The sequence below is a fragment of the Symphodus melops genome (assembly GCF_947650265.1).
Source record: "Symphodus melops genome assembly, chromosome: 5".
Taxonomy (NCBI): domain Eukaryota; kingdom Metazoa; phylum Chordata; class Actinopteri; order Labriformes; family Labridae; genus Symphodus; species Symphodus melops.
The window spans coordinates 16,872,897-16,898,445 of NC_136695.1; the positions used below are offsets into that span (position 1 = coordinate 16,872,897).

General features: G+C 43.6%; 1 protein-coding gene across 13 annotated transcripts; it reads right to left on the minus strand.

The window, feature by feature from the left end:
• Positions 1 to 670: 670 nt before the first annotated feature.
• On the minus strand, positions 671 to 25,549 carry phactr4b (phosphatase and actin regulator 4b). 13 transcript variants are annotated; one of them, XM_079344965.1, is made up of 19 exons: positions 25,435 to 25,549; positions 24,965 to 25,073; positions 24,509 to 24,609; positions 18,898 to 19,006; positions 18,407 to 18,451; positions 11,016 to 11,180; positions 10,603 to 10,683; positions 9,884 to 9,952; positions 9,240 to 9,758; positions 7,679 to 8,014; positions 6,519 to 6,650; positions 5,058 to 5,583; positions 4,494 to 4,786; positions 4,169 to 4,367; positions 3,927 to 3,982; positions 3,477 to 3,538; positions 3,248 to 3,385; positions 3,028 to 3,104; positions 671 to 2,222 (listed from the first exon to the last, which is right to left on the minus strand). In XM_079344965.1, the coding sequence occupies exons 5-19, from the start codon at positions 18,417 to 18,419 to the stop codon at positions 2,207 to 2,209; spliced, it is 2,682 nt and encodes an 893-aa protein (XP_079201091.1). In that variant the 5' UTR covers positions 18,420 to 18,451; positions 18,898 to 19,006; positions 24,509 to 24,609; positions 24,965 to 25,073; positions 25,435 to 25,549; the 3' UTR covers positions 671 to 2,206. The 13 variants fall into 13 exon arrangements, with proteins under 13 accessions (XP_079201091.1, XP_079201093.1, XP_079201089.1 ...); XM_079344967.1 differs by lacking the exon at positions 24,509 to 24,609 and having other exon boundaries at positions 24,965 to 25,068; XM_079344963.1 differs by lacking the exon at positions 24,509 to 24,609.

Sequence of the window (25,549 nt, forward strand, 5' to 3'; positions counted from 1 at the left end):
ATTAGAAGTAATGTCCCCTGTAAAATGTATAAACCATATTTTCACCTTTTATTTATTATTTTGGTGTATTAGCATGTGGGCATATTTCAGATACTACCTTTTTGTTTGGTAGTACAATCTTTATCTCAATTTCTCTATCATTACATAATAACATGTTTAATGTTTCAATTTTAATCAGCAAAGTGATAAGTGCTGTTTAACACACCCACATTTGCACTTACATAGAAATGTCAAGGGGCTTAATTATATTAATTTAATTGAATTTCCCTCGGGATCAATAAAGTATCTATCTATCTATCTATCTATCTATCTATCTATTAGATTCATTTCTACAATTTAAATTAGTGTTCCAGATGTGGGTTGTTGAATAGTGAGTGGACAATCCTAAATATACAAATAAACATTGGACTGATAAAAGTCTTGGTAGTGTGCATATGAGTCCTTAATTTCAAGATTGATAAATACATTAATAATACAATACTTCCATTACTCATGAAAACACAGGTTAAAATCCTTAAGACAGAAACCCTCATGCCACAAGGTGTCACTGCAGCCACATACTCAGACCTCCCATATTAAATTCCCTCACAAGTCTTCACTGAAATTTTTTAAAGCACTGAGTCAGGGCTACTGTTTCAGGAGACAGATGCGGTGTCATGGCACACAAAGGTTGAGGAATTGTAATTAGTTTAATTAGCTCCAGATGTGATTATTTACAAATAAAAACTAAAGTCAGTCCGTACAATTTCCAATACAATTTACAATTCCACATTCCATTAAAAATGAATTTTGTTTTACAGAAAAGGTACACTTTCATAGTCCCATTCTTGAAGCATTTAATTAACTAACATTGTGTGCTTAAAAAAATAGCAACCTATCATATTTTATATTTAAAATTATTTTTAAATGAAAGAAAGACAAGATATACACAAGCATAATTTTATACCTATATCAACCTGTACACAGCATAAAGAACCCTGTAAGCTACTGGCCACACAGCAATAGACAATATAACACTTCTGCAATTTCAAAAGGATCCAGCCAGAATGACTCCCTTTTGACCATTTCATTTAACATTTTCTGATTTTTTTTTGGATGATTCCCTGATCTACACTCAAAGCATCTCACATGAAACTTTCTAGCTTGACCTTATTTCAAATGGCTACAGAATGCATTGCATTGTGTGATCGTTAAAGGGAAGTACAAAAACTCATAAAAAAAGTATAAATGAAGAGAGTGTACCCAGATACTCTGGCAATGGAATCTGTGTTGGCTCATGTTGTGGTTTGCATTAGTGGTATGAAAACTAGTGTCCTCTAGTCCTTTAGGCATTGGGTATGTTGGCACATTGAAAAAAACAAAAACAAAAAATACAGCCTCTTTACCTTCACACTTTCCTATAGCTAGATTTACACTTAAAATGGCAACCTCACATCACAATCATAAATACAGGCAAGCCAAATTATAAAAAGGCTCAAATAAAATCTGTCACTACTCAGGTGATCCAAGTTACAATATAAAATATATTGTGCATTACAGAACTTTTATAATTAGACCATTATTTTGAAGTAGACCTTTCCAAATGTCATTCTAAGGTATAACAATAGCAGTCTGTACACAATTTATATAAAACATACACAATATCCCAGAGATGTCCAGTCCTAAAGCAGAATATCCCAGTCTTTATCCTCCAGCCTGCTCTTGCCGTTTGTCTCTTATCAATCATCAGTGTTGTGAGTATTGTAAGCCATCATCTTTATTATTACTACCATCATTGTAGGTTATCACATTAACAAGATGAATTAGCTTTTCCATTTACAGAAAGGAGGGGGGAAAAAAGGCAACACAGAATGAGGCCGCATTAAAGGTTTGTAACTAGATCCATGTCCCTGAGGGGTACCACATAACAGCAGACAGAGAGTAAGCCCTGTGACTCTTCTGCACCTTCTCTTCATTGGCACGCGCTTCCTTGTCATCGGGGAGAAATACTGCATCTGGTCCTCACCTCCTCAGTTTAGTGTAAGCAATGGATTGGGAGGGCGATGGAGGGCAAGCAAGAAGCGTTCTGGTTTTCAGTCAGTTGCGGGCTGTCCCTGATACTCTTTACATTACATTCTGGAAACGTAAAAGGGTGGGTCTGCAGATGGAGCAGCTGCTTGCCTCACAGATTTCTTAAGTGCTTCATTATCCGAGTAGAGGGAGGAGGCTAAGGCCGATGAAATCTAAAAAGAAACAGAACACATCTTATAAGCCATGGAAAGACATTTCGAGTCCTTGAAAAAACAAAAACGAGCTAACTATGAATAGTATTTTTTGTTGGGGGAAGAGTCGAACATTTCTGTGCTGGGATTTATGCATCAATAAACCCTCGATATAAAGGGTTATTGTGACCTGAGCTTTTCACTCTCCTAATACAATAAAAAAGCTGTATTAAGTAACTGTTAATGCAAATGTTACCATTGAAAGTGTTAAGGAAATAAATAGGCTTTTATTGTGAAATCAACAGGAAAGAACTTTTAAAAAAAGGTTACTGCTGCAGACAGCAAACATCAAAATAAGAAACTACTAACACTGAAGTCACAGTCTTACTTTTATTATCAAGCTTCAAATATTGCAGGGAGTAATTCCATTCAATTCAAAAAACTTTATTTGTCCCCAGGAGGCAATTGAAAGAAAACACAAACAGCCATAGTGAGCAGTTAGATAGAGAGGACCAGACAACAGGCTGTAAGTCACAGACTTCTTATCACAGTAACCAACTTAACCTGAGGAGTTTGGAAACTTTCTCACCGTGTCCGTGTGTGAGATAGGTTGCTTATGGTATGATTGACGAAGGGAAAGTTGTGTAACTTTAAAACGTCATCTTTACTTTGCATTTGTTCATTTTGTCCAGCTGTGACACTCTGTGGTGCTTCTGTCAAAGTAGCTTCATGCAGACATTTCTTCATCTTTCAACTAAACCATTGTACAATCTGTGAGCTAAGGTGTCAACAAAACAACCTGGATTGAAATCTGGTGACGGTTTACCTGGTGTAGATTCTGCTCTCTTCATGAACCTCCATTTCAGTGCTCTTATAGTCATTGAGCTCCTTTCGGATAGCCGCCTGGGTAAAAGAAGACAGTCAGTTCAATTTAGAGTTAAAAGTCAACTTGTGCTTAACACCATGCTTGACGCTTATATAACGTGAAGTTCAAATGACAGCCACATAAGGTCTTAGGTAATTGACTGGGTTTGTTAAGTGCTCACCTTGTCAGCAGGAGTCAGCTTCGTCCACGGCTTGTCCGCTCTCCGGTCATAGTCTTGAGCATCTGTGACTTCTACGTATTCATGGAACCGCAGGATTTTCCTTGCCTGTAGTTCTGCAACCGTGGGTCTTTGACTCAACTACAACAAATATGAAGCTTTATGTCAGCTTAATATCTAGAAAATAAAATGATTTTCCACCGGGATGTCTGTTGAGGATGTGTTGCCTCACCTTCCGGGTCAGCCGCCTCTTAATCTCCCTAACTTCGGCTTGTCTGTCAGCCTGGTTTTTAGCTAAAAAGAGAGTAAGAAGAGAGAAAAAAAAGCCAGAGCTTTATTTAGAAGCTGCATGAAAGCCAGGTGTGATGTGCATCAAAGGAAGCGGAGAAGCAGTTTCCAAAATTAGACATCTGAACTGTAATCTGTTCAAACTGTCTTATAAAGTGTGGGGTCCAGTTTTGAATGCATAAGAAAATATGACGCTTAACAAATAGTAAATTGTGATTGGCTGGTTTATGATGGTGTCAACATGGCGTTAATAGCATAAACAATGTAACCACACAATAAAATGGGAAACGGGACATTAGAAGTAGATCCATAACGTCTCCATCTTTACTGAACACAGTATCAGGTAAGGGAATGATAACAAAGGGGTAAAGGAAACAAAAGACTTGATACTAACGCTGAAGGATGTTTCTTTGCTCCAGCTCCTCAGCAGTGGGTCTCTGGCTAAGTCGCCTGAAGAAGAAAAAAAAGAGAGGGACTATTTTTACACAGTCTCATCACGTTGTCAGTCAGCCTATAAGTAGGACAAAGATCTGAGAAACAGTCGGATTCTTTAGGAAATGCACACAGGCTCTCGTCACTTTTAGCGTATATAAAGCTCTTGGATATGCAGATCAATACACTGATGTCTGTCTTTACCTTGTGAGGGCGGAGCCGATCTGTGTGCGAATGGCCTCCCACTGCTCCCTGCTCTGCCAGGTGAGGCCAGTCTGCCCTGGAGGCTGGTCGTCCCTGCTGCATCTCTCCTGGGTAAACCTGTCCCTGTCCGGGGCAGAGGGACGGCTGCTCAGCTTCAGAGCCAAGGTGTCCCTCCTCGTGACCCTGCTGGCCAGAGCACCTGCAGAAAAGCCAAACAGAGATGTGATCAGGTTTAAAAAGGGGCACAAAAACTTACAGAAGTCCTGAAACTGAAAAAAAACCTCAAAAATCTCCCGACTGTTTTCATAAAATAGGCCATGCTTACTTGGAGGGGGCTCATCCTCTTCATCGGAGTCTTCGTCTTTATAAAGCACAGGACCTTCAGAGTCGCTGTCATCGCCATGCATGGCATTCTCTCCTTCCTCGTCCTCTTCATCGTCTTCCTCATCCTCCTCCTCACTGCTGTTTCCTCCCGGGATGACACAAACGCCGGCGTCTCCCACAAAGCATCTGCGGCTCCGAGGCTCCAGCTCCGGCTGGGGGATCTCCCCATCGTACTCCTCCTCCTCCTCTTCGTCATCTTCCTCCTCTTCTTCCTCTGAATAGTCATCCTCAGATCTAAACGATCGGGAAAATCAACACATGCATCAGCATTATTGCTAAGGTGTGTTTGAATTACACTAAAGTTGAGGTAAAGCACTAAAGAGATAATGAAGAAGATTTTAAACGACACAAGTAATCAACATTGGAAGAAAACTTCAGCCTAAACAGGTTTAAAATCCCAGCATCACCTCTCTACCAATGACTGGACTTGCTACAACTAAGTTACCTCTGTTCTGATAGCCTTGTTTACAAAAGGCCTTCTATTAATTATTCAGTGAGAACTCACAGTTTCAGTGGTTGGATGCTGACAGGAAGGGGACGTCCACGGTCTCCGTGGTACTCAAGAGGAGTTTCAAAAAGCAGCGTGTGAGCTCGCTGTGAGCCGTCTGGATGTGGCTGAGCAGGGCCTGGACTGGACAAGGCTCGCTGGATCATTATGTGCAGAGGGACGGGGGCCGGACGCTGAGGAGATTCATTGGTCGGGCTTGGTGGGTCAAACAGCATGGGAATGGGCTGGGGTAGTGGATGGGGGTAGGAGTGCTGATGGTGGAGGTGGTGGGTGTGTATGTGTTGGCGGGGAGGAGATGGCGGTTTGTGTGTTGGCAGGGGAGGGGAGGGAGGTGGGGGAGGCAGCTGGAATCCCACAGACAGGTTGCTGTGGTCCTCCAGGGAAAGGGGGGACGGGTTGACGGGATGGCTCGAAGCAGAGGCGTCCTCTGTGTTGCGTTTGGTGACAGGGGTGGTCCTCTTAGGAGGCATGGGTGGGGAGGGCTTGGCCGACACTAGACTGGCTCCTCCTTGGTTGAAGTCACCTGAAAATGAGGAAAATCGTAAAGCAAAGTTTGAACAGTGAGTGAGCTACTAATGATCGATCTACAGGTCGTTTGCAGCTGTGCCATGAGCGCACATGCAACAGCTCTACATGTAATGTGCCCAACATGACAGAGTACATGTAAACAAACATAAATATTGGGATCACACGTGTCGCTGAACATTAGTGTGCACATACAGTGTGCCAGGTCACATGACCATGTCAACATGAATGCACACATTGCCCTTATATAGAGTGAAAGGAGAAACATACAGCCTACATGCTCTACAAAGCCACAATCTAATCCTGCAGTCAGACTTTGTTTAAGGGACTTTGACAGGGCAAAGTCTCCTCACAAATAGTCCATGTGTGTATTTGCAAATACATTTTAGCAATCTATAAAATGTCTTTTAAGTCATTCATAGACTTAGCTGTGCGGTTGTGGCATAACAAGAGATCAGTGGTGCCAGACTTTATACATGCAGTAGCTTAGACTCAAGGGAGTCCTTTCTAAATCACCTCTCCATCCATACATACATCCAAGCTGAGCAGAAGCTGAGTGAATAAACTAAATCTCTTGATGCATTGCAGCAGGAACCTCCTGAAGGCTCTCTCTCATTCACATGCCAAGTAAGAGAATACAGTATTAAAACGCATACAGTTTTATCTCCTACTGTTTATGCTTTAGACAACCAGACCACTCACTGTCAGCTCAGTAGGTGCATGCAGCTCTTATATACACATTGAATAAGAAGCAAACACGGCCAGTCAGCAAGCTAAAGGCATTGGGGGGGGGGGGGGGGCGGCGGGGGTGTTTGCATCTATAGAGGACGCAACATGTAAAAGGCAGACTCTGGAGGGGAGATGATGGGGAAGGGGGGGGCATTCCAGACAAGGGCACCCTGGCCACAGATACCAGGGGGGTTGTCCTTTTACCTGAGCGCAGGCCTCCAGCCCGCCGGCACAGGTAGACAGGTAAGGACAGGTAGACATCGTAGTCACATTCTCGCTTCCAGCAGGACCAGTAGAGAGGAAGCTGAGCGTTCTCTCCCCCCTGCAGGGCGGAGACTATCAGGGAGGAGAGGAAGGCCTTCAGCTGCATTGTTTCAATAACGCAGGTACAAGGTGGCACTATGTATTGTTGTTTTGATAGGGAGTCGAGGGATAGCATCTCTAAGAGCATAGGACAATGATAGCTTAGCGTTAAGATGCTAAAGCAGGTTGAAACAGCCTGGCTTTGTTCAAAACGTAACTAAACAGCTTCAAAACCTACTGTATCTGAGCAAAAAAAAAAATAATCTCAAAATGATACACAATTCTTTAAAATGGAAATTGGAAGCATTGGATTTTTGTTACGACAGCCTGAGGTAGTTTAAAATGCAGTTTGTTTTCAAAGTGAACTGCGTCACAGTTTCTTTTCATAAACCACTAAAGATAACTAATGTAGGCCTCCAGTGGAAAACCAACAAAGTCATCTCGACATATTTCTTCCGTTTGTCTCATCACAAGACGATCTGATAACAAGGCCGATAAACACTTCATAGTATATCATCAAAACAAATCAGCCTGATTCAGTTTTACAGACACACAACTAAAGGCATGAAAATAAGTGCATAAAGCATACATCAGAACGGGCTAATGAGATCAAAATGATTCAAGAGGAGACAGCCTTGCCCGGTTAGGGAATTACAGTAAGGTCCCAGTTGAGACAAAACCCACAGTAAACAACAACAAGCAGCGCACTGCGCCTGTGTGAGACACATCCACAGAAACACGAGTCCGCGTGATCGTCAGAGCGTAAAACAGAGAGAAATGCTGCAGCTAAAATAGTCCGGGCGTAATAAGTCATTAGCAGCCGAGAAGCTGCTCAAGCTGTTCAGGTAATGTGTGTGTGTGGCAGACATTGTTGAAGACTTCTCTTTGCCATCCGTTGTGCACTGACTCATTAATGTACAATGGAAGAACTACATGCTAACTGAGCAGAGATTTGAGCGTACTTAATGCACATCTGTGACTGTGTATTTGTGCTGCAGGTTATCATGCAGACGGCCTTTATCACCTGTGAACAGAAGCGCACACTTCGCAGCAGAGCTTACCCAGCATGGTAGCGTTGCCCCTGTTCATTGGCTTGGGCGGAGGCTGCGGTGGCTGCTTGGTGCCCTGAGAGGTGGAGGTGGAGGCTGCCGTCGAGGACTGTTGGGTGGACGTACCAGCGGAGGAGACGGACCGCCCAGGTTTGGACGAGGAGGCGGAGGGAGAGGAGTACTGGTTCCCATGGTGGTTGGATGGGGTGCGAGATCCGCCTTTGCCGCAAGGCTCGGTGGGTGTGGTCATCAGCCATTTTGGAGGCATGACGGACTGTTTGGGTGGCAGAGGTTCACGCAGGGTGTCCCGCAGGGCTTCTGGGTCAGGCATGTAATGGCTCTCTGACTCTATGAACACACAGTACCAAGTGGATATGTTACATAATTATTGTCATTTTACAAAAATAACTCCAGGGTGAGGAATTGAAAAAAATAGTTTTTAAACCAAAATCCAGCTGTGGAGGCAAAGACACTATTCTACTGAGCAGGTGTCAAAAAAAGCTTCATTATTGAATTAGTGATCTCATTATAAAACACCTCTCCACATGGCTATAAATGTTTCAGTTGAGGGACTGAGCAGTAAGCCATTTTCTGCTGCAGAGCACTCTCTGTGATAGCGCTTGTTTGAGTACTGCATTATCTGGGGATCAGCTGTGAAGATAAACAGAGTACAGGGCTGCAATTACCACCAAAAACCCACATCCCTCTGCCCACCACACAACACCCTCCCACGGTGCTGCAACTCCCACACCATTCCTTTAAACATGCCGCTCTGAAGTCTGGGGGTTATTTGTTTTGTTTTTTTGTTTTTTTTAAACTGCTGTGACATCACACAACCAATGAGGAAATAGTCTGAAGGAAAGAAGGAAGTAAAATATAGAACAAAGAGAGCTGGGGATGTGATAAAGATAGAAAGAGAGTGGGAGAGGGAGAGGAAGAGAAATGTAGAATCCGAGAGAGAAGAGAAAAGGGAAAAATGCAATGTGAGAGAGAAAAACTGGAAGAAAAGGCCTGTTCACCTGAACATTTGAGGAGTAAAAACAATTTTTGTTGCTGTAACCCACATATGTATCACTTTGGTTTTCTGTTATCTCAAAGACCCACTTACTGTAAGAACAGCTGAAGCAGTAAAACAGTCTCAGCTGTTCACGTGTCATGAGTTACATAACGAGGATGTTTCACAAGGTGTAAGTTAGCTCGAACCAGTTTGTTGTATCTCTCATCTCTGAGTTGACAGTGATAGCGTTTAAGAGAAATAATGGGTTTAGTGATTGTGCTATATTAATTAGGAGATGAGAAGAGAGGACAAGCTATTCCCTCATGTTCCTGAATAAGAGGCTGGTAGCTGGAGCAGGGCCCATGGGAGCCGACAGGGGGCCCGTCTTTATCTGGGAGGACAGCACATAGTCAGGAAAGTGATAGCGAGAGGGAGCGAAATGATTACATAGCTGTAAGAATCGCTGATTATCTTCAAACATGAATGATGGAGGTCATGTGTTAAAATAAAGTCACTTTCTTACTATGAGGAAAACTTTTTTTAGAGGTGGAGGGATAAATAAAGGTGATAACTCACCTCTTCGAGCTCTTCCCTCCTCGGCGGATGCATGTCGAGGGAGCGTTGGCTTCCAGTCCGCTTCCGCAGGCCGACTCCTCCTGCCGTCCTCTGATGGGGCCTTCTGCAGCCCGGGTCTCTTCTGCCCATCCTCGGGGTGAAGTCTCCCCCCACGTCTGCAGTCCTCCATCTGGCCATGAATCTGGCCCTGCCAGATCATGTTAGGTTTCCATTCACCCTCAACATGTGCACGTGACCCTCCCCCTCCCCCTCTCCACCCGTCTTCATGCTGTCCCGTGCCTCTGGAGCACAGAGCTCCTCGACGTTCCCCGTCTGAAGGAGAGCGACCCCTGCGGTCATCTGGCTGGTTGAGCCAGGCCGGGTTCATCCTATAGTCGGACTCTGAAGGGAGCTTGCCCTGGTTGCTTGGGCTCCTAACACCACAGAGACCTCCTCCTCCTCCTCCAACCACCCCAGAGCTCAATGGTAGAGTGTGGCCGTTCTTCACATAGGGCTGCTTTGGAGTCGGTGCATCTGCATCTGAAAAAATGGACCAAGATGAGATCGAGACGCAGCAGTTTTTTTTTTTGAGTTATCACGCAAGTACGCGACGAGAAAAGTAAACATTTATTCCATCTGAACGATTCAAAGTCTTTTATACTGACAGTGTCTTTGTGTGGTACTGAAGAACACTTTGTTGGGTGTTTGCTCCTCTGTTCTTGAACCTGGATATCCTAGATAAGCCATGAAATAATAAGTCGAAAATTATGAAAATTAATCGACACCAACTTTTCTTTTCTTCAAATTATAGTTCACCTTTAGTTCAGGTGTATACAGAACATCTACTGGCTGTGAAATGCTTATCTGGTTTTGTGTTTCAGAGACATGGGGATGGACTTTTCTATAGAATTCTTTTAGAAATTGTACACACTGATCAATGAAAAAGTAAAACAGTTTTACTGATTATGAAAATAATATTTATTGTTAATAAAGGAAAAGGTGCACTTTATTTAAGCCAAGTAGATGGTTTTGTTTCTGCGGGTTTCAGCAGCTGTGCGTTTTTATAAATGGGCTTCTGCACCAGCGGGGCTGGCACTATGCTTGCACACACCCCTCTCAAAGCTATTTTGCTGCAGGGCACAATTCGTTCTACTTCCTCTCAGCTCCAGAGAGCGGCGTGCCATTTTAAACAGATATTAATATGAAACACAGCAAGGTTAAAGTCAATTTGTCGGTTTAAATATGTCTCAAACACCTGCTGGTCAGGAGGACAGTGTTCCTGCCATAATGTACTGATGACTTCACTGTACTGTCTGTGTGGGAGTGATAGCCTCAGGCCCTCTGCTGTGCAAAGAGATCAGATGAATCATAGAGGCGTCTTTACCGTTATCCGGGACTTCCTTCAGCACTCCCTGTTCGATGAGCTCCTGCCGGGTACGCCTCGTCGACATCTTTCTCTCCAGCTCTGCCGTCAATAAACACAACCAACGTTTACACACAAGCTTGATATGTCAAGGGCTCCACAAGGTAAAAAGAACTGCAGTGAAATGGGTCGCAAGCAACGCGTGACCTTGTGCTCTATTTGCAAACATTTAAGAGATCAGGATATTTTCTTTACATTTTATTGTCTTATTGCAACTTGCGCCGAAAACTTCAGGAGAGCCAAAGGGGGAGGGGCAAAACTACAGGCAAGAACACACGGAGAGATCTTGATGAAAGCTGAATGAAAGCAAAATACCAGCAAGAAAGGAAGGAGGTTCGCTTGCTCTGCCAACACAATGAGTTCACGCCACAAACCTTCGGAAGTTTCCTGGAACTTATCGCTGCTTTTCTTCTTCCGCCACTTCCACGGCTTGAAGATCTTGCCAAGGGTAGAGAACTTGCCCTTGCGCTTCGGGGTGCTGTCCCCCGTGCTGCCCCCCTCTCCCACCATTGTGCCTTGGTGTTGCTCAGATTCATCATCTGAAATGAAAGCAGGGCTTTGGTTACGAATTAAAAGGGGAGATGAGACAATGAAAAGATGAGGTTGATCTTAACAAATCGTCTCCTTCACACAATCAGGGAAGGTTCCTGTTTTCTTGCCTTTTGTTAGAACCGATGTTAAGTTAGGATTATCTCATGATGTGAACATTATATGAATCCAATCTGTCCAAAAAACTTGAAACATTCCTAATAGTTAAGATGTAAAGGTTTAAATTAATGTGAACAGCACTTAACTATGATTTTCTGAGTCTCTCTACAAACCCCCCAAAATACGTCAAGTCCATCCTCTCGATCGTTCACCTTCTACACTTTCCAGAAAATCTTTGCTCAAACATTTCCCCTTTGTGACATCACAACGGGCAGTAACCCCTCCCCCAGGTGAGTGACACTCCCACAGCTAGGGGCTTGTTCTCCTCTGCCTTCTCTACGTAAACAATCGGGCGTAGTGAAAGAAAGCCCAAGCCCTTCCAGAGGGGCGTGGTCATTTCCATTTAAAGCTACAGAGACAGAAACAGCCTGTTCTATAATAGAGGGCTTTCTAGGCATCATCAAATACAGGATCAGAGTGGATGTTTCACCATTAACTTCACAGACATGTTTCTGGGTATTTAAGCTCGTTGAAAAGGGAAATAATATGTCACATGTAAAATGAATATCAATGATTTTGTCAGTACTTTTACAGAAGAACCACACTAGCTAACAAGTTAGAGAAAAGGAAAAGGGAACAGAGCTGCTGCAGTGTTTCCCAGCAGAGGTAAACTGTCCACCCCCAGCCAATGATGGCTAGCATGCCACTGCCAAATAGGAACAGTTAAGATCTCACATCCTGTTGTTGCTGTGGAACCGATCACCTGAGTTTACTGTGTCTCCCCAAACGTTTTATAATCTAATCTTCTTAGACTTTAGGTTTTCGTTGATTTCACTGCAGCCAGAGAAAAATAGGTTGTTGGTCTCCGCTTTGTTAAAAACCTACTTTACCTTGAGGTCACGTGAGACCACAAATCAATTCAAAATATTCAGTTTAAGCGTCAGGCAGACACGTAAATCTTTATATAATCACATGCTGAAAGATGTGCCGCTATTTTCATATTGTCCTCTCATTTGAAATAATGTATACCTGTCAAGTTTCTCCTTGCGTTTGTGCTGCAGCATGTTTCTGATTTTAAAACTCCTCTTGTCTGAGTCTTTTTTCGAGAGTATAGATCCATCAGTAGTCACAGTACTGGGCTGTGCTCATTAGGGCCGTCATTATCTTTAGCTGTTAGTTCTGCAGGACTCAGTGTGCTTTGGCAGGGTGATGCTGAGAGCTCATAGACTCCTCCACGAATCCACAGTTAACAGGAGAGGTCTGAGGCTGGCCATCAGCCAGAATTTCTCACTGTCAAGTGCTCACATTCCTTGGCTGGATGGAGTAGTGCCTTATCAGCCTTTCAGCCCTCGCTGCCTCTATAGAGAGGAGAGGATCACGCACAGATTTCAACCACTGTTAGCCATCACACATACATACTGCTAGCAATCCAGAAGCCAAACCTTTAAACGTCTAGTTATTTTAAAAAGACAATAAAGTACTCCACTAAATGCCATTCTGTAGTCATGGTTGCATATCCTGCTTCAGCAGCATTATCGACAGCTCCCCTGAACTTAGAGAAGGTTTACATCCATTGATTGTGTCAGGCTGCAGCTGCTGTATTCAGCAGACATAATATTTACAAGCTGAGGAAGAATAGAGTCCGATTTAAATTCTCACGCAAAAACAGGAAGTCTCGACAACAACAATGCTTTGCAGTTTGACTCCCACAACAGCAAGCTCTCACACAATACAAATGTAGCACACGCAGAAGTCCAACGAAGAATGTAGTTTAACAGTATTTACAAAAAGACTATCACTCCTGGACGGTGAGAGGGACTGTTTGTTTGCCACAGACAGCAGGGGGTTTCAGGGTCAGCTGAGGACCAGCGCCCCTGGAGCTGGCAGGGTTTCAGTTTCTAGCTAAGGGACATTTTAGAATAGTGGACAGTTGCTGACACAGGATTCAAACCCATTTTTTGCAGCTGAAGGACAGAGTCTTTAACCCGCTGCTCTACGCAGCTACCTCAATGCTGCTGGCGGGGTAAAATTCGACCTCAGTGCTTACATAGTGTTTAAAAAAGCCTGACTGTTGGTCAAAACCGGTCTAATCAGAACTTTCTTTAAATTGCACAGCAGCCAATTCAAATAGTGAAATGTGTTGTTTCCAAAAGAGTTGATTTTTTTTTTTAAAGCTTCTGAAAAACAGAAATCCGACTACCTTGAAGAGGGATGTTAAGGGTCCAGCTTCCATGGTGGTGGGATTTGAAGCAGCATGCCATGGGGAAGCAAAGAGCATTGAGAAAACCCCAAGTCAACAGTCCAGTTAATATCCCCCCCAAAAATGGGTGAAGGACAAGTAGCAGAGAACAGTTTGAACTTATAGCAGAGAGGGTCCAGGTTCAAGAGACATGTCTGCACCATGGAAAATCCGACTTATCCTGGCAAAGTAGAAATCCGCGGATTCAAACCAGCTGCCATAACATCCAGATTAAGTGTTGCTTCCCTGTGAACCAGAAGTGAGGCTCTCACACAGCGGACTGCTCTGTCACAGAAGCCGCTGACACGGTGGCTCAGCTGAAGCCAGTGAAGCAGGATGAGAGCTGCCTGTGCCAGGCCCACACACTCCAGAGCACTGCAGAGACGATGATCGCACAGGACTCAGGCCATACAGTAGGCATCTATTTGAAGAGGATGACTGAGCATATCCTTAGGAGACTTGCCCATTAGCCAGCGATGCTTGAATTTAAAAAAGGCGTGAAAAAGACAAAAAGAACTGTCCGTCCAACTTCATTCACACATTAGAGGGATCAGCACAAACGTATTCATCAGACACAGAAAATCACTCTCCGACATGTCATTGTTTAAGCAGCAGTGAGAAGAAGTCTGGTGTGTGGTGGCACTACAGCCGAGTGTGACCGGGTCTGGGAATGGGAGTAAAGGGGACTAGAGAGCGAAAGGGAAAAAGTACAGGAGTTGTGGAGTTTGGGGGGGGGGGGGGGGGGGGGGGCAGCCTGGAAACACAGGGAGGAAATGACACTCCACCCTGATTCTGTGACCAAGAACAAAGAAAAGTGCTTCCCCTCACACACACAGTAACACAGCACACTGTACCGCTCAAGGAAACAGAGCTGCAGATAAATACCAACATATTTTCATTCAGAACAAAGCCAGAACCAAAATTATAATAGTCATGCTTTGTAATCAGGAGCTATGCCAAGATAAGGCGTACCAGTCAGGAAACATGTGGGGGGGGGGGGGGCACTTTGTGTGTGTGTGTGTGTGTGAGTGTGTATTGGTGACGTAGCCTTATCCTGAAGCCACACCTACACACTCTGTGAGACCTCTCCCACAGGGGCCAGATTTCCCTCTAACCTCATGATTCTATGAGTCATGGCAGGTCAGGTGAGCATGTGGTTCCAGGAGATTGTTGTTTTAAAGGACCAGGCAGAACCGATCACTTACTTGTGGTGGTTAGGAAATACCTTTAACCTCATTATGAACCCAACCTTTGCCGGGCCAGCTTATAAATCCTGATCCAGATAATTGGCAGCTCAAATGTGTTATAATCACTGCATTGAGACATGTGGAAAATGTTGCACTTCCTGTGCCTGACAGTATACCAAAAAGCAACACAAGTGATAGGATGTCAAGTAAACAACACAGAGAGTGCTGCTTCTTCTGCTTCCTCCAGTCTAACACAATCTGTGCTTTCAAAAACACCAACAACGTTCACGTACAAACACCAGTGATGCACGAGTGTGTAAAAACACAGCAGAGATTCATCCACACGATCCCCATGATTTCACATTCTTCGTGCCACAGAAAGTGAAGAGGGGGGCGGAGGAAGCAGAAAGGTGATCAAACTATCTCGAACCCTCGTCTCTCCTCTGAAATATATTGAAGAACTGGAAAATCGTCATCTACGCTCAAGTTGAGCTCGTGCAGAGATTGAGTTCAGAAGCTCACCTCCATTCTTGCTTTGTTGTTGTGGGTTCTTAACCGGTGTTTCCACTCGAAGGCTCTGTCCCATGATCCGGCCCCTGAGGGGCTTCTACCTGTGCTGCACCTCGAAATGTGCACTCCACTCTGGACAGATCAGCGACCCACACCTGTCGCCCTCCTTCTTCAAAAACGCCTCCTGGTCTTCTCCATCTCTTTTCGTCTCCTTCTCCTGGGTTTCTCTCGTCTACTTTTCCGTGGCGGCTTTCAGCACAGTCCTCCCCCTCTTTCCTCCCTCTTGCAATCTGATGTTCCCTCCCTACAGGAGCTGAACACCCCCCCCTTCCCTGACCCTCCCTCCTTGGCTCATAGTTCAGGTCAGCATTCACTAAAAGATGCCTACCATTCCTGGGAGAGGACGAGTTATGTTTTCAATTTGATGTGTGTGTGTGTGCTGCGGTATGTGGTGTTGTGTGTGCATACACTAATGTATGTGCAATGAAATGTTTACATTATGGTGCTGTGGTTTCTCAAGAGAACAATGCACTCTTTGATCCTAACACTTCGAAACAAACACGACGATTTAAAAGCATTTAAGAAAGAGAGCAAGTCGACTGTTGAGAGCTCAGACAACAGTTTGTGCAATGAACACAATGATCTGCCACACACGCTGCAAACAGCTTCCTCTGCCTTTCCTGCTGTGAGAAGATAACAAGAACATAGGAGAGTGATGTAAGCCGGATTTTTAATAAGCTACTCACTAATTAATTGGACCCAACTTGGACAAAGAAAAGCACTTCATTCAGTTTTTGAAGTGGACGATGGGAAAACAAAGAATCGGAGAATTTTCAATCAATTCACTCGATCAGGGGAAATGTTCCACATTGTTTTAAGTAGCTGTTTGAAGGCCATATTAGTCAGCGCCGTCTCAACATACACACACGAAGAATTGATGAGATGCTCAGCAATGCACTTATCCTTTAACACACAGCTAACAGAGGCAAATAGGATCACAAGTCCACCTGACATGTAGGAAGAGGTGTTGATTAGACACATGCCGTTACTCCCATAGCCAGTGTGCAAATTCGTTTGAGGCTACTACTGTCATTAGAGCAGGCAGAGGGTGTTATTCAGCTGTGTACCTCTACTAATATCTCTTCAGATACACAGCTCCAAGTCTCTTAGCACAATATGAACAGTCTCGAAGACAGTAGCATGTCTTTGAAACATTTGAAACCAAGAAGAGCTGTACTGTTCGTGTACAACTCAGAGACAGGGCAGCAGGAAAGGACTGTTTTGTTTTTTTTAAACTAGAGAGAAAAAAGGAGTGCAGGCTGGGCCTGATTCCTTTTGAGGTTTGTCTGTCTTCAGAAAACCTTGTTCTTTCCTCAGAGGAATTCCAGTATTGTGAGCTGTGTGCCATTATGCCTGGTAGATCAGAGCTTTCGGAGTATTTGGCTGCATCTCAGGCTGATTCTAAAGATGGAGAGCGAGTGTGTTCGGCAGCGTTCCTTCTCTCTCCCCGTGCCCCACATACAGACTCATACAGACTCCACACCGGGCCAGCTTCCAGAGAGAGCCGAGCCAATCTGCATGAGCCCAGAACCTGTTGGCCTGACCTGGATAACAGACTGGACTAGGTCCCTTCAGCAGGCCGGCAGATTGTGGCAGGTACACAGGACGGCACGTGAACGTACGCTCTGCCCTGTGAACACTGCTCCAACGCTCTGAATCCCTGCTGCAGTCCGATTCAACACAAGTCTTTAAAAGAGAATTTTCTCAAGTGATTAGGATTTCACTTCTTATCTGTAGATGTTTCTTTTGTTGTGCAAAAGAAACATTCCAAAAAGGTTCAAATGACCAGCATGGAAGGAGGTAAAAAGATTATTCAATGTTTTAGTCAGGGGTTGAAACTGATTATTTGTAGTTCATGAGACTGATTAAAATGCTCCAGACTGCTCTCATCTCTGTGCATGTCAGCGACACCCCAGCTTTATCGTTGATAGGCCATTACTCGTGTGAAATCTCAACAATGTTGTGGACAGACACAGAGGGAAATTCCCACCTACAGCGGAGCCAAAGTAGCGCACTTTTGAATTCTTTCACTAGATAGATAATCAGTAGATTAAAATGCTTAAAAGGATGATCAGCCGAATATCGGCCTCTAATAATCGGACAGGTCAATATTGGATCCAATCTTTGAGAGGACGTGCACTGTTTTCCAAATATTACTAAGTTGTTTAAAAATTAATTCATTGGCTTCCTTTAGAGAGCTAAAAAAGAAAAAAAAACAGATATTTCCTTTCACAATTCAAAGCAGCCACTTAGCTTAGCTTAAGACTTGAAACAGCTAGCTTGGTTCCATCCCAGTAAGAAGAAGAAAAAAAAATGTAATGAAACATTCAGTTTAAGCACTGTTGGCTCTCAGTTGAAGTATACAGTGAGCTTTAATGAAAAAGCCAGGTAAGCTGTGTCTGCTTGTATCCAATCTGGATGTTAGACTAAGCTAGGCTAAGTGGCTACCCAAATAAAGCTTCATCCATTTTGCATCAGTTTTCTCATCTGGCTCGAAGGCGAAAAGAAAGAAGTTTGTTCTCCAAAATTATTTCCTTTACAGTTTATTTCTTTTCACTTATGTTGAAATAAGAATTAAGAGCGGCTTTTATTATGAAGTTATCACAGGAAGTACTGTATATGCACATAAGCATTTGAAAGTCCTTATTGGAGGATGTGTTTTGACAAAAAGGAACTTGCTAGCTGAGGTTACAGGTTATGGTGAACTCGTAAAAAAAAGGCCCTTATAATCAGCGCTAACACTTCCCTTTCCTGTAAAGCTGCTCAGATTACAAGAAAGGCAGGGTTAGTGTTGCCATGCCAATGTCAGAAAGCAGTAAATGAGTCCTAACACAGGGAAGCACACAGTGTCACTCGAAAAAAAACAAACATAATCTCAGCGAAACATTGACACCAACGATCTTCACCTGAACTCCTCCTCTGAGGACACAGATCTCTGCCTCTCCATCTTTGAGGAGAGAAGATCTTTGGCTCGATTCATCAGTGGCTCTTAAAGGCAAACCGGACTAAACAGACGTTAGGAAACACAGTGGACGTGCAGCGAGGAGAGTGGATCTACTGCTCTCTCTCCTCAGCATTAACACTGCACTTAACAAACCACAAAGAGCGACTTGGTACTCACCACGATTTTCCATTACAGAGTTTGAGGCACACCAATCAACGGGTCCTGAAAAACAACAGTTTGAGCGTCAACACCCGTTTCAGATGCACACTTAGAGGTAAACCAGACTAGAGGAAGCGGTCATTCGGTTTTTCCCTGAAAACTTTTTTTTTTTCTTCTGGCAACTGATGCTCCAAACTGCATAAACACTGTGGTGTGATATTCAGTCTTCGGCGTTCTTATTCAAATTCCTTTGGAGCAATAATCATCAGTTTATGACTTCTGGTTTTCATGAGCTGGTTATTTTCTTGAAATAATTTGACCTGATGATGAGCACGTCTCTAAAGTGCATATCTCAATCTACAAACGTTATGCTAGAGTAATTAATCTCCAACGTAATACACAAACAGGCTCTAATTTAAAGGAGATGCATGAAGCGTGTCCTCTCTCTGAATGGCCGTAGCATCACTCCGTCTGGATATGTGTGTGACGACGAAAAGATATGGACGTACATTATAGAAAGTCATGGGTGGGGTTGGGGTGGTTGTGGTCCTCAGCAGCAGTATACTTCAGGTCTCCAGCATGTTTGAGAGAGCAGCTCCACTCATCTTCTTAACCCCTCTGATGAAGAAGAAGAAGAAGAAATAGAGAGATTAGATCACAAATACAGAAGCACAGCTGCAGCTTTCATTGCTCCAAAGAACACATTAAACAGGATGAGCCCGTTCACATTTGGAAGAAGCCATGACCTGTTTTTACATCATAAAACAGAAGAGGTCGAGCTCACTAAAAGAGCCTACAGTGGAGACGCACTTCTTCCCACCTTAAAGAGGGCCAAACACAACCTTTTAAACGCACTAAAGTAAAAGAGCGACTCCACTGTTCAGAGATCAGACGACATGATATGAGCACAAAGGTCTGCCACACACACTGCCTGTAGATAGACAGGTTATATTAAAGCTCAGGGGCAAACATGCCATGTTTGCTGCTTATTTTTAGCTTTCTTCCTTCAGCAAATCTGCTTTGAACACAATCTTTTTCCTCGAACAATAAAGGACAGGCCAAAAGGACGTATGTGTGAGCGTGGATTTAAAAAAAAAAAAAAGGATGAGAGAGAGACAGGAAGCTGAATTTGTGAAGCTGCACACAAGTGGAGCAGGGCGCTGTTAAAAAAAATAAAAAGTGAATGTATTTGAAGAGTGGAAGCAGAACAGAACAAAGATCTAATGAGAAACATAATATCGCAGTGTGTGAGAACGTCTTCGAACACACAGTCTGCTAACGCTTGGCTGGACTTCAGTAGAACAGCACTGCAGACATTTTTTTGTCAGACAGTGATGCTCAAAACGAGACAGCTCCGAGTGAGCCGACTCGTCTTGTTGACGGTGCTGTTAAAGTCTGGTGGAGGAGGAACGCTTCACTGGCATGCAGTCAGGCCTAATGTTCCTACTGGGCATTGTTCAAACTACTCACATGTGAAAAAAAGTCAAAAGCTTCTCACTAAAACTCTTCAGTCATGTAATTAAACTCTCTCGTTGCCTGGGTGCAGCACTTTAAAACCACTTTGTAACCCTTGGAAGCACCTGAAGTGAGCAATTCTGGTCTGGCAATTGATATTTCTTTTTGCCGTTAATTATTTTGGCTGACTCAGCTCGCAAAGTAAATACGAAGCAGGCTCGATTCATTTCTGAAATATAAAAGGCAAACACTGGCAGCCCTGCCAATGTGTTATTAAAGATGATGAACAAAAGGCAACGTCTCCCACGGCTACGTGATATCCTGGCAGTGATCTACTCAATCCCCCACAATGCAACACAGAACACCACTGAGAGTGATTCCTACATGTGGCCACCGAACAAGTACAACTCCGACCCCCAAAAATGACACCAGAGACACAAACAGGCCCATCGCACAAACAGGCCCATCCAAACACAGACATTAGAATAATACTGAGTGCTTTGTTATTTACACAGAGTACAACAGACACCGACAATGTTACTGTGATGTGCAAACTCCACTTTGTCACTTTCATTTCAGCAATAATCTCACTCAAAGACTGGGTTTTTTTTAAATATAGACAAAGTGTTTGAATGTAATGTCACAATAATGGATAAAATGTGGAATTTTAAGTCATTTCCAATTTGTATTTGTTTTTGGACGCGTCTCTTGACCCCCACTTTGAGAACCACTGCTTTATGGGACACAGCGAATTGATTATCATTTGAACAAACTGGACTACTATTCTTCACTACTATTCACAGTACCACAAAAAACACTGTCTGTGAAACTCAAATACAAATAATGTGAGAAAAAATATTGTTTATAAAGATTAGTAAGAAAAACATTGCGCGTGACCCAAACGCCAACCTTTACTGATGATTTTGATTTTTCATTTTATTTGTAAGTATTTGTCTTTTTGGAGCTCCATATCACTACAATACTGTTCATTATGTATGTGTATGATATGTATGATATGGACCTGTGTCTGCAATAAAGCTTTATATTACATCATCTTACAGATGATTGTATGATCAGATCAAACACAAGTGATGGTGTCCAGGACAAAAGAGGCTGACTGTTACAGGTTTATCAGACAGAAAAACACCACTCGAAAGGAGAGTCTGGAAAAAAACGAATAACTAATAAATTCATACTCGAGTCAACATGAACACAAACATTTCCTATAATAATTGTGCACAACTTTTTGCACCAATCTGAAGCTGCAGAGATGTTCAGGGGGTTTCATTCTCACACAAAGATCTGCAACTGGGACACACGCGTTTTCCAAAGCAGTAGATTTGTCCTTGCAGACGTGCTCTGAAGAAAAATAAGTATGTAGATGTGCAAAAAGGTCAAATCTTTCAACCAAAATTTCTCTCACCAATAAAATAGGGAAAGCTCTGGGTGAGCAGATGTGATGAGGTTTACGTCATGCACGTAATGAAGCTTCTTGATAGTCTTTTCTGCTCGCCAGAATGCTTTTCCCCATTCATTTGTTGCTACTGTAAACATCTCCAACAACACTTAACAATTACATGAAGGACAAAAGATGTCATCTAAGTCTCTGACTCTCTTCCACCATCTTTGATTTTCACTCTATTTTTTGTCTCATTTCTTGCCTCCTGACACCCAACCCTGTCCAACACTGTGGATGACATGTGTTTATAAGGAACTCAGAAAGATTTCAGGGGAAGGCTGATTCTGAAATTTGAGAAATGTTCAGGATTGCATGCCTGACACCAGCTTCTGTCCGTGGCAGGTGTCTTTCCACGGCATCTGTGAGAGGCACTTGTGACCGCTTAGAGTGGCGATACACAAAACGGAAACTTTTCCAGGTAATTAAATTCTGTAGATGTTGGCACACTGTTGTTCCTCTCTCAGGCAAATGTAGAGACTGCGTCAAAGCGTAACTTCCCTTTCAAAAGAAGAAGCCTGAGTAACGACGCTCCCGTCAAACAGGGCTGCTCATCTGGCCTTCAATCCCCTTACAGCTTTAGTGGACCAGCCATTCAAAGAGACTGAAGGAGAAGCCTAGCAGCACAGAGGGGAGGCAGATGATTCTGTGTTTGGAGATGAATTTTCTTACACTCCCGCCCAGTGCCACATTTTTGACTAGATGACTCAAAATAAATCGAGCTGAGTGGTGAGTGTTTATATCTATCCAGGGAAGAAAAAAAATACATCTTTGTAGTCTGAAAGTGGATATGAGGCAGTGAGGGGGTAGAGCTACAAATATACAGGCCTTTTCAACATTTCAGCCAGAGCCTCATATGTTACATACGCAGCTGAATGCACCACCTACTGTCAAGTACAACATACTGATGAGGATCCAAAGAATCAGCGCCTGAATTCCATCTTCACAAAATCCATCTCCAAAAGTTGTAGTTTCTGTCTCCCTCTCGTACGCTGCAACTTCTGAATGTTCACATAAAAAAATGAATGTTGCTGGCCTAGTTCTCTTTTACGTTATTAACCCTCTCTCTGCACTTTGGCTTACGGGACAAGCGAATGTCAATGTGACTGAGTCAGTCCAAACTTGTCGGATTGAAAGACATTTTTCTAGTCTGCTTTGGTGGCAGCTACGAGTCACTTCACAGTGTTGAGCAAACTGATCGAAGAACACATGACGCACAAAACCAATTTACAGCACCGGCAACCAACTCGAGATTAAATATTTTGACAACAATGTAAATAAATCAATCTAAATCCCACAACATCCGTTTCATGGGTGATGCTAGCAGGGATGTGGTACTCACTCCATCTTACCAAGGAAAGGAGCCACCCATCAGGTATGTGAAAGTAGATGGTACAGACTGCCTTGAAGGCTAATCTGTATAATCTTGTGTGGAGCACACACACCCTCACACTGGCGCACTCTATAACGCTGATTCAATTACGATGGGAGCGGAAACAGCCACAGCTGGCTGAGTTATGCCATCTTTAAATAGCATTGGCTTTCTCACTCGGAATAGGGAAAACAAAAAGTATCCAAGTCAGTGGAGGAAAATCTGGAACTCAACACGGAAAAAAAAGCTACCAAACAAGCACCACACTCACTAAAAGTGTCAAAGAAAAACCTGAGAAAAGCAGTGTGTCCTGCGCTAATTGAACTGGTCTGACACATACTCACAGTTCTGCTCCAGAGAAGTTTGAAGTTGAACAAAAGAAAGAAAAGTCACACCCAAGGTATCCCTGTTTGGACCTTTTTTTGCCGTGTTGCATCCAATCAGCGCAGTCTCCACACTCGTCTCCGAAACTGATGGACCAGGTTGTCTGTTCCCAATCCGGGCAGGTTGAGCGTCATCGTTGAGCCTGCCCCAGAAAAGCATCGCTCACCACAGGGACCGGTGGCCCACTTTTTTTTTTTTTTTTTTTTTTACAAGGAGTTCAACACGCTCCTTGTCTTTGCTAAACTTTTCTTCCTGATTTTCCTTCCGCCTGTGTGAGCTCTGCACTGCAGGGGATGCAGAGGGTGCTGCTTTGTCAACAGGCAAGGCAGGCAATTGCTTGGGGCCCCAGGCCAGTAGGGGGCCCCAAACGACTGACATATTTTAAACCACATCATTCCCTCAAAATGTGAAAAATTTGCAAACAAAAATCACTTGCAATATTCCTGTGAAAATCCAAATTAGCCAATGAAGGTTAAATGAATAGTCATTCAGCATCTCTGCCTCAAAGCCACGACTACCACCTCTGTTAAACTGTCAGAGCCTGCAGGAGAGCGCTGGAGGAGAGACATTGGAAGAATCTTGAGCACAGATTGGATCTCATCTGCTTTCAAAACGAATCAATCAGGTCCAGCTGACAGCTTAAGCATTGTGGTTTCCTCTTCATGGCCCATTAGAGCAGGGGGAGTGCACTTCCAATGGGAAGTGGAAAGGGCTATAACACAAGGCATGAGGCAGCATGTTTTACTTGGAAGACCCCATTAACTTCAAGTCCCATAATGCTTTGGTCAGAAAAAAACAGAGGAAATATGTTACTGTCCAAGAGAAGAATTTCAAGATTGAGAGGAGGAGGAGGAGGCCCCTGACTAAACTGATGTTTCACATGTTTAAATGTGTCAAGTTGATTAGTTTTATGTGTACGGTGTAAAACTCATTGAGATGAATACAAGAAAGTAAAGTAGTAGTAGATAATGAAATAAGGATTCTGACCACATAAAACAGTTTTTGTGCCTGCTGAGACAACGCCAAGCTTTAACTGGTTTTCGGATAAAGATGCATGTCAGCCAGTAAAATCCTGAAATGACAGAACTAAGAGGGAATACAACCTTTTTCTGTCAATACTACAACCAATGATTAAAATATGAGAAAGTAGTTATCGGGCTACTACACTTTAATATCAGACTCATGCACGCGCTATATCACCATGGAGACGGACGTGCCTCCCATCTTCGCCCGTTCAGTCCTTGTCCTAATTAGATATAAATGGAGCAATTATTTCTAATTGTATCGTCGAGAATACTAAAGACTATTAATTAACCGCTTTGCTACTTGATGCAAAAATCTAAATTACCTGAGAGGTTGACTCGGTCTACCGCCTGTAAAGAGTACAATTAAAGCTGTTTTTCCCCGACAGAAGGAGGAAGCGGAACCGTGTATGAAGGACTTTAACACCGACCTTTCTCTGAGCGGATCTCGCGCCAGTGGACTCGAGATGCTGATGGAGTGCACGCGCCATCAACGCAGCCACAGTGGTCACCACCACAACTTCCGGTAGTGCTGTTCATAATAAAAGCCCGGCCAATAAACACATCATGCGACGTTGTGACACAGCCTAACAGGAGTGGATTTAGTGTTTTAAGTGATGCTGCAATCAAAATGTTGCGACCCTATTTAATTTGCTAATAAATATCGTACTTTGTAAAGCTTTTGTTTCCTTTGTTGAAGCGTGGTGACATGATGCGCATTTGATTTAAGGTAACATTTTAACGTCGATCAACAAACTGATCAGTTTCAAGATTCAATAAACATTCCCCGTTCTGACTGAAGCCACTTTAGGGTTCATAGAAAGCAATGAATGTAAGCTATTTGTCCACAGCGTTACGCATCGCAATGGAAAAAACGCTATACGGACCTTGTAGGTTAACCGCATCCCACGGAGAGTCATTGGATTCTCATCAGTGACCAACACCATCTACTTCCCAGAGATCACACGCATCCTTTGTTGTGCATGGGCGCCTGTGCTGGGATCAGTGGAAAATGGAGTTGCAGGTGGCGAAACTGTGGATCTTAGCGAAAATGCAGCGCAAAACATGCATCCTATAGCATCTAGGACATGCAGAGCACTGAGCTTTTCACAAGCAATTTTGCACTGTACGTGTGCAGTTTGCTCGTGCTGCCGGCTTCATTTGTATCGGCTAAGTTGGAGAGCAACTTAGGGTTTTTTGTCTGCGGAGAAAACCTTCCCTCCCAACAGAGACACACTGTGGCTCATTTGCAATCGTAGGACTTCAGCAGCATCCACATGAGCTATCTTTAGACTCACCCTCCTCCGCCTCCTCCTTTGATATCAGTTAATAAAGAGCAGCCCGGTCATGTTCTCACCTCACACTTTCCCCCTCTTCCAGCACCCGGTCCAAACATTTTACGCATTGACCGGAAGTCATCCCAAGCTGGGCATCTCGGTACCGGTAGTTCTCCATGGAAGCTGCAGAGTCTG